At 45.1% G+C, this 13,205-nt stretch overlaps 1 protein-coding gene across 1 annotated transcript in view; it reads right to left on the reverse strand.

Annotated features, from left to right (window-relative positions):
• Nucleotides 1–13,205, reverse strand: part of TYRO3 (TYRO3 protein tyrosine kinase) — a 58,049-nt gene that overhangs the window by 18,012 nt on the left and 26,832 nt on the right. Inside the window, exons 7-12 of the mRNA XM_054027838.1 lie at nucleotides 12,978–13,155; nucleotides 11,819–11,961; nucleotides 9,847–9,991; nucleotides 3,927–4,056; nucleotides 3,600–3,700; nucleotides 2,152–2,247 (exon numbers count right to left, since the gene is read on the reverse strand). Of these exons, the coding sequence (XP_053883813.1) occupies nucleotides 2,152–2,247; nucleotides 3,600–3,700; nucleotides 3,927–4,056; nucleotides 9,847–9,991; nucleotides 11,819–11,961; nucleotides 12,978–13,155 (793 nt within the window). The remainder of the gene's footprint in view (nucleotides 1–2,151; nucleotides 2,248–3,599; nucleotides 3,701–3,926; nucleotides 4,057–9,846; nucleotides 9,992–11,818; nucleotides 11,962–12,977; nucleotides 13,156–13,205) is intronic.

The following is a 13,205-nucleotide window of genomic DNA, read 5'->3' on the forward strand; positions in this document are numbered from 1 at the left end:
ATTTCTGGAGAGGGGATATTGAGAGAGGCAAGGCTGAATCAGGCTTGGCTGGTGCAGAGAGGGGTCTCTCAGCTGAAGAACTAAGGAAGCTTTCATCTGAGGAAGCTCTCCAAGGTGACAGCTGTCAGAGATGACCGTGACAGTGGGATTCATCAACAAACCAAGACACAATCAGGCCTTATCTCTGCAAATTCAGGGATTAACATCCACTGACTATAGATGGCCTGACAATCTATTCCAGCACTTGTGTGTGGACAGGAGGCACATGTCAATCGATCGAGGGGGTGTCTGCCCCAGTAAATTTCTCCAGTGGAAACAAGGCCCCGGTGTAGACAAAGCATGGCTGGCTACACCATGTTAAAGTTGTTTTGGCCTGAAGTGGTTTTAAACCATAACACAGATTTAAAACAAATATAATGTATCAGTTTGCATTAGTTTCAGTCTAGCTTTGATTTGCCTGATGGAATAAGTTCCAGCTGCTAAATCCACATGATTTCATAACCACTTATCTTGTGGACGAATGCACTTGGTTTGAGGTATATTGTTTCAGATTGGAATGCTGCCAAGTAAGCAGGACTGGAGTAAGAGTGAAAAAATGGAGCAAGGTGGTTCTGGCATCTGCACCACAAGTGAAAGGACCTGATAGATGTCAGCTTCTTCCTGCTAGCTTTTCCCCAGTGCCATGTCCAGTGCTGTATGTGGTCATTCCACAATCACAGCACAATAGATCAGGTCACAGGACCCAAAGTGGCAGGGGGTGGAGGGTAAAAGATGGTTGAAAGCCATCTTTATGGTGTCCCTAAGGGCAACCAAAGGCTGTTACACAGCCGGGGATCATCAGAGCACAAGGAACTCCACCCACTGCACCCATGCCATCTCCTACCCCCACAACACCCCTGTGCTGAAAATTGGGGTTGGGGGCCTGGATCAGATGGTGCAGAACTGGACGCACCAGGCCTATGCCAGCTAAGGATTCTCTCAGACTAAGGGAATGTCCAAGTGTCTTGTTAGGGCAACTTTCTAGCTCATTTGTACCATGGAAGCAGCCCAGGAGGGTCAGAGGATCTGGCCAGATGGGTCAACAGTGGGATGATCCTCTGTACTTGTCAATGATTTCCAGACACAAGAGGCAGGCACATGTTGCCTCCACACCAGTTTTACCCAAGTTCTATTGCCTAGCGGCATCAAGATCTGAGCCACTTTCTTCTGCAGAAAGATCCTCCTCCTACCATGAAACTGACTTTCAGAAGCACATTTTTTGGAGGCAGGGGAGGTGGGTGTGTGGGGGGCGGAACAGTCTCATTGGAGCAGGATTGAAGAGAATTGCATTAAATCTAATCTTAGAAATCTATTGTTTATGTCAAAATGAAAAGCAGCTCCCTTTTCCATTGCCTATGCCGCCTGATTTCGGTTTCTTTTTGGATTAATTGCTGGCCTTTTCATTAAATGCTTCATGTTTTTTAGTGATTAACCTAAACTAAAACGCTAAAGCTGAACACCCTCAAATTCTGGTAAAATTCAGATCCCACTGCAGACTTACCCCCATAATGCTTTAAACCCAAATCCTGCATTCAAACAGCCCCAGACTGAGAACATTTGAAGCTGGATCCATATAATTTTTTGGTCTTGGGCTGTTTTTTTGTTTTTTTGTAAAGTGCCTCATATTCTCTGTGCTGTCTTATTTCGTTTAAGACTCTAAAGAAAGCATATTGTAATACAATTTTTATAGTACTCCTTCCATACCATTTAGTTGCATTGTATACATTTGTAAATTGAAGGGATGGCTGAAATTTAAGCAAATATTCCTTAGCTTAAAACACCTGGGAAGTTTGCATACCAGTGGACCAGGAGTACTGTGTAAAACCTTATGTGTGCAATAGCTATAACTAAATCTTGTGACCTGATTAAAAAACTCTTAACAGCTGTAGTGTAGATGCGGCCTAATCACATCCCCATAACCAAGCCAAAGCCTTGAATTGTTTTAACCCAGGAGATGGTTAGTGCCCATCTAAGCTACAACGTTTAACCACGTTTAACATGATCAAGGGACAAAAGGGTTGTAACCGCTTCCCCTGACTTGGTGACGGTTGAAATAGATGGGGCATTAATCAGAGTGTATTAGGTCTTGTTCAGGTTTTGGTACAGACTCACCCTTGCCTAGCATCCTTCCCAAAGTGAACTGCTGCTCCTGGATTAGAACATCCTTGAGTTTGGTCTTCAGTTCATCACTGATCCCTAAGCTGTCCACTGGAAAAATGAAGGAAGGATTAAAAGAGGGATGCATGACAAAAGGTTCTATGAGAACATGCAGTGAGTCCAGCCCTTTAGCACGCTCCCATAATCCAGCCCTTCAGTCCTATTCCCACATTATATGTTGGTGACCTGGGAAAAGGGAGGGCTCCTCCCACATCCTTAAGCCTCATGCAAGACAAGAAGCCAATAACTTTCAGGCATGTGAAAATTGGTCTTTCAGTGCCAAAGAGACAGTGATGGAAATGCTATGAAACACTGCTCTCGGTAACCCCAAAAGCAAGTGGGATATAAGAGTACAGTAAATAACACTGAGGAGCCAGACTTGCATCAGTTTCCCAGAGGGTGTTTGGGACCTCAGCTGGTATAAATCAGCCTCTCTCCACTAATGTTTGTGGACCTGCACCAGTTTACAATGGTTGAGGATCTGGCCCTTAGCTGTTATTATACACATTACAAGTCTCCCTGTGCCTGATGAGGATGGATAAGATAATACCCAATATATGATGGGCATTAGGGCAATAGAGCAATTTCTGACTCCAGAAGAACAGACTCAAAGGAATGTGTTGCAACCATCCCAGTCCAGCAATGCAGCACCACTCCAAGGAATCACTCCTTTGCACCCCTTTGAGCGTGGAGCACAGAACTGGAAGATGGAATTTCTAATCCTGGATCTGACTCTTGCACAAATCACTTAACTGTGACTCAGTGCCTCATCTGTAAACAGCAGCCTAATATTTCTTCCTTGCCACATACTGATTAATTAGTTCATGTTTGTACCACATTTTGAAGGGCTATTTTTAATTATACGGACTGTTCTATTATTATTATTAGGACAGATTGATCTCCATTACACCACTGACTTTAAATTCAGTGGAGTCATACCAGTGTAACACTGGTGCAGGGGAGTGGCGAATCAGACCCATTGAGCTTTGCACTGTAGTATGGAATGATAGCGGCCAGAAGATGTTCTCTTAGTGTAAAATCAAATGCTAGAAGCTATGGAACTAAGTAGGCTAACATACTAGCCTTTCACCTCCGTCGACTTTGTTTCAAATCCAACACGGTGGCCTCAACCTAGACTCTTGTGGACATCTGTCCGCAAGACAGTCCAGCCCTATTGACAGCCTTTTCCCAGAGCTGGATTACACAAAGGTTTAGCATTTAATAGCTATGAGATTGGTATAGGGAAACATGCTCAGCACCTGCTCACACTAAGTCTGGAGCCTCATTCAAGTTAATCCCAGTTTTTCATCCTAAAGAGTGAGTTTTAGGGAAAGGTGAGAGAGACCAAGATATACATGTGAATGGGACTTGTTGGAAAGAGTCACTCAGACCATTTTACCTACATGTTGCCTCAATCTGCTCTGGGCCTTCCCTGTTGAAAGACCTGGCTGCTCTGAAATGGACCACTGGCTCTCCCCTGCCGATCACAGTGCCAAAGACTTGTCTAGGAGGCAAACAGAAGCACAAAATTACAATGAACAGGCCATTCCTTGCTACAGGGGTATCTCCACCCCAATCTATCAGACAATGCAATGGCTCCAAACAAGGAGCAGAAATATTCAATCTGCCACAAGTCTTCAGTATAAAAAACAGTGAATGAAAAACCCAGTGGTGAGGGAGCTGAAGACCACCCTCTCCAGCATCCATAACCTGAAAAGAATCTATCTTACCCAAACCGAGTTTCTTTTCTTCTTTTTCGAAGGAGAATGAGTGCCAGGGCAACAGCTGTAACCAGGGCAGTGAGAATGCCCAAAGCCACAGGGACCCAGGATGTCCCATAGGGCGGTTGTCTCTGGCCATCTAGGTGGAAGATAAGACACTGGTTAGAAAGTAGGCGACCATCTATGTTTGACAGACAAAAGCTGAATTAATTCACCTCACTGAGATATTTTCCTCCTACAAGTTAATAGAACAATCTTACTGTACTTTGTGTGCCTTGGGGAATCTTATCAACACAGAGACTTGGGTTAAGCAACTACTCAACTGATCATCTAAAACCTGGTTGCTTAACTGAGATGAACTTCTAGCAAAGGTGGAGCAGACCTGTATCATGTGGGTGGACTCTATTCTTAGTTACACCCGTGGCAATTAAGTAAATGCAGTTGTTCCAGATTACCCTACTGAAAATGAGATCAGAATTTCATTCAGCATGTATTGGCGTGGATTCTTAAGACAAGAGGTTGCTTAACAAGGGTGGTCTCGTGTACAGGTTTCATTCTATTTTCTCTCTGAAGTGTGTAGTCTTGTCCAGGCCAAGATATCTATACATGATGCCAAGCATACCTCACAGGCTTGATGGCCTTCTGAAAGACAGTAGAGGAGCTTGACATTAATTGTGACTCTGATGTTTTTTGTAAGTGAAACTGAGTAAGATGACTTTTTGGAAGTTCACCATGAGTCCATTCGTGGAGGAAACTAATCATAACATTGGTTCTAGCTTCTGTTTTGACAGTGCTCTTTGCTGTGTGCTGTCCAGAAAAGGATGGATATGAACCCCTTTCTGATTGAGAGCTGCCTCCAGAACAAATATATTTGGGAATATACTTGGGGAAGGGGTGAGGCCAAAGGATAAGCCCTATATTGTAAATATCCCTAGGCACAGGAGCACCTTAGAACCTGCTTGATCAGGAAGTGTATGGAGCAATGGAGTGACTTCAGCAACAAGATATGAGAGCTGATATATGGTCTCTAAATACCCATTGCTGTCTCAATTGGAATTGTGATATTTTTACTCATTTCTTCCAGTTCTTCAAATCTAGGATAACCTTAATGCTTCCCAACTATTTGGGGATGGGAGAAGAATGTGGAACAGGTCCCTGGGCATCTCTCCAGCCTTGGCACTGGCTTGATAAACTCCATCATCTGACTGTGGCTTTACCAGGTTCTGGGAGAAGGAGGCTGAGGGGAATGATCTGTGAGGGGTCTGAGGAATTCTATGGAATTCTTGTTGGCTACTCTGGTCACCAGTGATTGGAAAAAGTAGCAGTCCAATGGACTGAGAACAGGAGGAACCTCTCTCCATGGGTCCCATCTGCTCTGATGGGTGCTGGGGGAAGGGAGTCCAACATTCTTATAGCTGGTATAGCCTTGTCTGGTGAGGGTGTTTCTGGGCCTTCTGTATCGGTTGAATTGTACACCCCTGGTGTGGAATTTTTAATGGAATGAAGAATAATTAATGTAACAAATTGGGGAAATGTAAGGAGACAGTGTAAACTCCTAAGCTGGAATAAATCCAGGAAACGGAGGCTAATACCCCTATGCTTGAGTAAAAGCTATCAGAGCTTTAGTTGCACCGGTGTAAACGGTAATTTGGTGTCCATTTATCAGCACTCACATCTTCTTAATCACTTTCAGACCATCTCTGGAATCTAATGATAATGCCACATTGAGACAAAGGAGGGCAATTCACACCTCTCTCAAAGCTATTGTTTCAGTCTGTTTGAAGGTATCACTTTGGGTCACATGCAGAAAGTCTCCTTCAAAACCAGAAAGGCTAGAAACTTCCTTCATTTTTTTTTATTTTTTTTTTTAAAGGAAAACTAAATTCTACAGAAACTTCTAGGACCAGCAGAGATGTATTGGAATGGTGAATCACCATGTACCAGCCCAGTCTGACCTCTGTGCATGATGGAAGGGGTTAGTGCTGCAGAGTGACCATCCCCTTAGCTCTGACCCCTCCTGAACCAAGGAGTGTCAACTGCACAATTTATTCATAGGGTTGGAGGGAAGGGAAGTGCGTGTCTTAGAGCTACTGGACCCCACTCCAGATGTTCCCCGTTACATCCGTTCTTCCTGTTGAACTAGAGGGAAGCATTGCAGCCTGAGTAAAGACAGCAAGAGTTGCCTCCTCACCAGAGGTGACACATGTGGAGGGGGCATGCGGGGTCACGCCTCCCCAGATTTGCTACTTGGCTTGTCCTGAGCATGTTCACACAGATTGAGCATGCTCAGTAACACTGCTGAAGCTGGCTGCTCTGACTCCTCCCCCCTAATATTGGCTGGCACGGATAGCGTCTGCTCCTCACCCTGCAGCCCATGTCTATCTGTGGAAGGCATCTTATTGACAGCACTGCATGAGGCAGAATTATATATTTGCTAACGTGAGCATTTAGATGCATTCTGGTGTTATAAGAGCACTGGTTTTTATTAGCTTTGCAATTCTTCCACCCCAAGGATGTACAAAGAGTACATCCTAAGGGTCCCCCTGAGAACATGATCATAAACATTAGAGATAGAAAACCTATTAGATCATTCTGCCCATGTCCCTGCAGAATTTGTGTCAGGTGCTTCTATCAAAGCAAGAGATTCCTATGTGTAGAAAGCAGAGCTCCAACTGGCTCTCTGCAATATGACATGATTTAAAGTTTTTATAAGCTTAGCCTACCACAGCCCAGGGAGATGTTAATGACCCACTCTTGGCATTTTGCACACAGAGCACCCACACAAAGTGTATCCAGTGCCAGCTAGCTATTTTTAGAAAGTCAGCCACTTTTCTTTTCTCTCAGGCACAGGCCTGGAACAAAATGACATTAGTTCTGCAGTTCTATAGTTTAGGGCCTGTCAGCATTTCTATAAATAACCCTATTTCCCTGCTTTTGTGCCCTTGGTCATGGGCCAACTTTCGGCCACAACAAGCATCAGTCCAGAGATTTAAAAAAAAAAAGCAATTTTTGAGACAAAAACAAACAAAAAACTGTTTTGTTCTTTTATGGTGATCTTGTTCCAATTTAAAGGGACATCATCCCCTGGAAATCTAGTCAGCAAACGAGAATGGACTAAACACTGCTTCAGGCACAACACCTGCCCCAGAGGCCCCTGCCAGTTTCAGTGATTTTCCAGTCACATTTTCCAGTTCTTGAAGATGATTTTCTCGTTGGGGCTGCCCTGGGAAAGACATGCATGGGACGCTGCCTGACTGAAGGTAACACTCACCCTGTGTGGGGCGCCAGCCCTTCAGTCCCACCTAAGCCCTATGTTGAAGGCCTAGCGCCAATCCTGTCATGACCGCTGCGTGGCACAAATGACCACCACTGCTGACCTCACTGCAAGCATGGGGCTTTAGAGGGCTATGTGGCTGGCTTAATCATCAAAAGCATCATTAGCAGCAACAGAGAGGGTGGTGGTTGGTGAAATCTAGTTGGGCTCTCCCCACCACTCCCCCCATGTCCCGGTCCACCCTCTCACCCAGGGCACCGGGGCTCATGCTTCTCCCTCAAACCTTAGTCACATGGGCTGGGGGAGAAAGAAACCACAAGTGAAGTTAGCCCCTTGGGAGCAAAGAGCCTCCTCTCCCCAACAGGAGCTGGGAGCAGCAACAGCAATTCTGAAGCTTTTGGAACCTTCAGGGAGACTCCCCCCACCACCTCACATCCTGATGCTGGATGTTTTTCTTCCCTTCTGATTCGTTGTTTTCTTCATCTCCTCCCTCCACCACAGTGTGAGTCTCTGCCCTCCATCTGTCCCCCTATGTATTGCCCTTCCTTTTCCCACACCCAGGACCCTATTAGCCCCTCCCTTACCCGTTCCCCAGCTCACACCAGGGCATATCATTAAAACAAGACAAAACAAACCCCAAACCAAATGGAAAAAATAAACACGGTGCAAACAGGACACGTGCCACCCATCACCCTGGCAGCACTGCTTTCATCCTTTGTCCAAAAGCCAACTACAAGCTCCTCTATCTGGAGCTCATGTCACAGACCTGGCAAAATCTGGATTCATGCGAGGACATGGAACTGAAACCGCTTTAGTGGCACTAATGGATGATCTCCTCCTGTCAGTGGATAGAAGCAGATATCCATTCTCATTTCTCCCCCGGTGGAGAGAATGAGTGGACAAACAGATGTTAGTCATATTGCTTAATGCACGACTAGAAGGAGCTCAGTGAGGAGTGCAATCTAAGAACTTATATAAAACAGAATAGACATCCCAATCACCCGTATATACGCCACATCCTTTCTTCCTGATCTGTGTCTTTCTTGTCTATTTAGACTGTAAGGCCCAGATTTTGAAAGGTATTTTTTGGGCTTTGCTCGATCAGCATTGCAAGGCCTAAGTGATTTAGACGGCTAAGTCCCATTTCAAAAGTGAAGGCATTTAGGAGTCTAAATCTCATTGAAAATCAATGGGGCCCCAATTCGGATTTGCAAATAATAATAATGATAATATCATCATCGGGCACTGATGGCCATATGTCATCAGAATCAGTATGGAATGAGGAATGGGAAAGGTAGGATTTCCCTTGGAATTCAGGATTTGCCCCAATGTTATTAGTCTGTCACTTTCATGACCGCCAAAGTCACACAATTCATTATATTTTTAAATGAGACCCAGCCAAGAGTTGATTTTTAATGCAGGAAATGAACTATAAAAAGTGACACTGAAACCGCATATGGGGTAAGGGTCAGTAAAAACTACCACATGCAAAGCAAACGCAGTAAAAAATAATTCACAAAGATGAGATAGGGCCTGATTTGCCTACTGCCCTGCACCTTCAAAATCATTTATGCCAAGTGCAACCCAGGAGAAAAGTGCTTCCATATCACAACTTCAGGGTTTTGCGGCCCTTTTGCACTCACTGGGCTAGATTCTCCCCTGCATTCAGATTGAGGGCCTTTGCCTAGGAGTAGAGGATCACACTGATGAAAGCAAATGGAGAGGACAGGTCCATCAATTATTATTAGCCAATATGGTCAGGGACACGACCCCATGTTCTGAATGTCCCTAAACCTCTGGCTGCCAGAAGCTGGAACTCGGCAACAGAGGACGGATCTCTCGAAATTGCCCTGTTTTGTTCATTCCCTTTGACGCACCTGGCGTTGGCCACTGTTGGACGACAGGAGATTGGGTGAGATGGACCATTGGTCTGACCCAGCATGGTCATTCCTATGTCAGGCTCACTGTGCCCAAGCCTCCTCCCACTTGCACCATTGTAACTCCACAGTGCCAAGTCCTCAGCTGGTATAAATTGGCATCGCTCCATTCCATTGACATGCTGATATATACTAGCTGTAGACCTGGCCCACTGACTCTAGTGAAATAACCCCAGATTTACTCCAATATAAGAACGTGTCTACATTCAGGGTTGCTCCAATTTAATATAAGGTGTGATTTTAAACTGATTTAGTTAAGTCCGTGCAAAAGGCTGTGTGGGGACTCGGTTTAAACCTGGATGATTTTGGTTTAAACTAAACCCAGAGAAGAGACTCCACATGGGGAACTGCACCGGTTTCACTAAATCAGGGCAAATGTGTGTGGACACAGCCTAAGCGAGAAGAGAATCAGGCCCTGGCCTTTATCTCTTGAATTGTATCTCCCTCCCCCCTCCATGTGCTACCCGCTGCGGCATCAGCTAAGGAAGACAGCAGCAGGTGGGAATTGTTTTGCTCACGCCAGATCTTTAAAGGGTATTTAAATTCTGTTTTGTTCAGTGAAATGTACTGTGTGTGTAGCCATGCTGCTTGGTCAGCTGTGTGCACTGAAAGGCACCGGGCCAGCAAGATACGGTGGTACCGGCAGCAATCACTGTTTCCCAGCTTATGAGAGAACATTGCCAGAGCAAAAATAAACTAAAATCATCCTGCTACTCACCTACAACCTCTTGGGCTGCAACCACTAAGGTGTCACTCCAGGGTCCACAGCCAGCTGAGTTCAGTACACACACTCTGATTATAAGGTCTTTCTGGGGATTCCATGTCGTAAGATTGGCTTTTGCCTCTTGTACTGTCATTTCCCCCTGAAAGCAGACAAGAACAAGCAATAACCTGCATTCAAAAGAATCAGGGGAAAATTGTTCTTTTTTTATTATTATTAAAATTGATCATTGTGTCCAGAGGTTAGAGCAAGGCCTGGAGTCAGGACTCCTGGGTTCGCCTCCTGTTTCTGTCACTGACTGGCTGTGTTACCTTAGGCTTCATCTCCTCTGTGTTTTAGCTTCCCCATCTCTAAAGTGGCGAACACTAATATCTTTCTAGCTCATAAGAACGTTGTGAGGCTTAATTAATGAACGCTTTGAGGTCTTCGGATGAAAGTGGCTACAGAAATGTATTCTTTTGTCCTTTTCAAATGTAAAGTTCCTCCTGCTTCAAAGACATAAAGCTGCTGTAACACGCTGCAAAGCCACTGCCAGTTTAATCAGAAAAATAAATTCTGTTTTAACGTGTTGCCAAATTCTAATCACCATCCAGCATTCGTAGCCAAGTTTCACTGAAGAGAACATGGCCAAGGTATTTGCTATAATTTTTAAGATAATTTTTACATGCATCACTTACAATAGAGCCTTGAATCTTTTTGGCTACCAATATTGGGCCTGATTTTCCTCTCCCACTGATATCATTCAAGGAGGAATTCCACCAAAGTCAGTGGACCTGTACTGGTGTGAAATTGGTGCATGTGTGATTCCCCCATCTTTGTCTGTTATTTCAGGCTTGCCCATCATTATGGAGTCACTGGCAAAGCATTTGTATGGAAGTGGGAAACCCCCATAAAGAATCACATAAACTTCAAAAGCAGGTATCAGGGATGTTCAAACTTACGGTCCAGACCCTTGGCAGTGCCCTTTTAAACTCCATTAATCACTGAATGAAATAAAGGATTTTAACCCCCTTTCGCATAATTTGCAGTTATTAATACTACTGTATCACTGGCATCTGAAAAATAAACAAGCCACAGAAAATAGAAGGCCCAGATCCAACACACTGGCCAAACTACTTGGTGCAGGACCTTAAGAAGGCCAGGGGGGTGGTTTTCCTTCATGCGTCTCTGATGCAGGGAGCAGCTGGGAACAGGTTTGGGCCTCAATGTGCATCAGAGCTCAGGGCTGCGCTGACTTACTCTGGCCTTCTAGAGGTAGTTATGCTGCTGGAGATCACTAGTGCACAGTGCATTCAGCCATGCACTGACACATGCTGTTGGAGGGCAAGTGGGGAGAGGAGGGCTTGTAGGGGTGATAAGAATCCCCAGCTGTCCTCGTAGAAAAGCTCTGGGGTGCAAAGTGGACATAGTGGGGGCCCAAGGAAATGTGGAAATATGCACATTGTAATAATACTTTGCACTTACACACCACTTTCCATTTTCAAATGCTTCAGGACCTGATTCTCCAGTGCCCTGTACCCATCGCTGTGATAGCTGAGCACAGTCAATCTTACATATAATAAGTGATCAATCCAAGGGACTGCTTGCCTTGCTATGCAGCCACTGTGTGTGATTTACGCACACACACACACACACACACACACACACACACACACCCCGATGTTGCAGATTTTGAACACCCGGAACTTCCATTAATTTCAAGTGATTGTGTTCACGGATTTACTGATGGTATTTAATTGATATGAATGGGAGAATGCAGAATTTGACCAGATCCTCAGCTGGTGTAATCAGAGTAGCTCCACTGAAACCAAGGGAGCAATGCTGATTTACACCAGCTGAGGATCCAGCCCAGAGACAACAGCACATAGGACAGGCAGCGTGGTTTAGAAGACTCAGTTTGAACATTCCATAACTCTGTCCTGAAGAAGTCACCGTCAATCTCCCCAGGGTTGATTTCTGGATATGTTACCTGCGTGACGTTATCCTGACTCCACTCCAGCCTGTATCCCAGTAGATTTTCTTTCAGCATGTCCGGAGCGACTCCTTCCCACTCCAGAACCAGGCTAGTGTCTCTCTGGATGACGTGGATGTTTTGTGGAGTGCTTCCTGGAGCTGGAAACAAAGGATGATACCCAGTCAATTGCACTGCAAAACAAGAACTCCTGTCCCCCAAGGCGCAAGAGTCACCGAAAGGCTCGGATCACTCATTCTCAGGGGAAAACCCAAAGGAGAGAGAACGGGGAGAAAAATAAAAATCTCTGCAAGGTTCTTTTCTCTACATTTGCTTTCAATTCTTCCATTGTGCAGTTTGGGGTTTGCCCCCATCCCCTCACTCCTACAGAATAAGCAGGGGGCTAGCCCTCACTCCCTTGCAGATCTCTACCCTACCCCCCACCCCACTCTTAAGGGCCACATGGCTCTCAGAGATCCACCAGCGCACAGGCACATGCAAACAGTAGCCCTGTGCCTGCACACTGGCTTCAGGCCCCCAACGTATCTTCCACCAGCACAAAGGAGCTCCATAAGAAAGGCATTAAGCCTGGTAGGCCTGCCCAGCTAATACAGCTGTGGGGAGAGGGGGTGAGTTAGTTTCCATTCTGTTTTGCCCATCAGTATTGCCAGCCATTTTCCAACTGCAGAATTTTTATTACTGGGGATAGTGTAAGAAGCGGAATGAATGGGCCAAATTCATCCCTGGTGTGACTCCATGAAGTTACACCAGCAACAAGTCACCAGACGTACCTTTGGCCCGGTATACTGATTTTATTTTCAGATCCTAAGCGGGGTTTGTAGCTTTCACATTTGACTTAAAGCTTGCAAATATGATCTGGAAACTAGTGGGTGAGAATAAATATGGAACCACCTCCCCAAAAAATCCTGTTTACAATCATTTTTCTGACAATAGCATCACTCACAGTAAGACAAATAATAGGAGCAGGACTTTAGGAGACTTCAGAGTGGATTTGCAAAAGGATGACCTATAGGTTCCTTGTCTTTCTGACTCAGTGAGGAGTTCAATGAAATTTATCAGTGGTTTGTCCCGAGCTTCCCCCCCCCCGATCAGAATAGACTCGTTATATAGTAACACTTCTTTTAACTTTTCCAACCTCTGTCTGACATCTGCTTACCTATCTCCAGGGTCTGAAAATAAACCCATTCTGTGAAAGGGGAGGTGCCCATCTCATTCGTGCATTGAACCCGCACACTGTAATTGGTAGAGTGCTTTAATCCTGGTAAACCACAGGTAAAAGGAGGGACAGGGACAACTTCTGTATAGCCTTCGTGATCTTCGGGTGACTCAGCAACCTGTTTCGTGAGGAAAAGCAGGCAGATATATTAGGATAAACAGAGTGAAC

This window comes from Malaclemys terrapin, chromosome 4 (assembly GCF_027887155.1).
Source record: "Malaclemys terrapin pileata isolate rMalTer1 chromosome 4, rMalTer1.hap1, whole genome shotgun sequence".
Taxonomy (NCBI): Eukaryota; Metazoa; Chordata; order Testudines; family Emydidae; genus Malaclemys; species Malaclemys terrapin.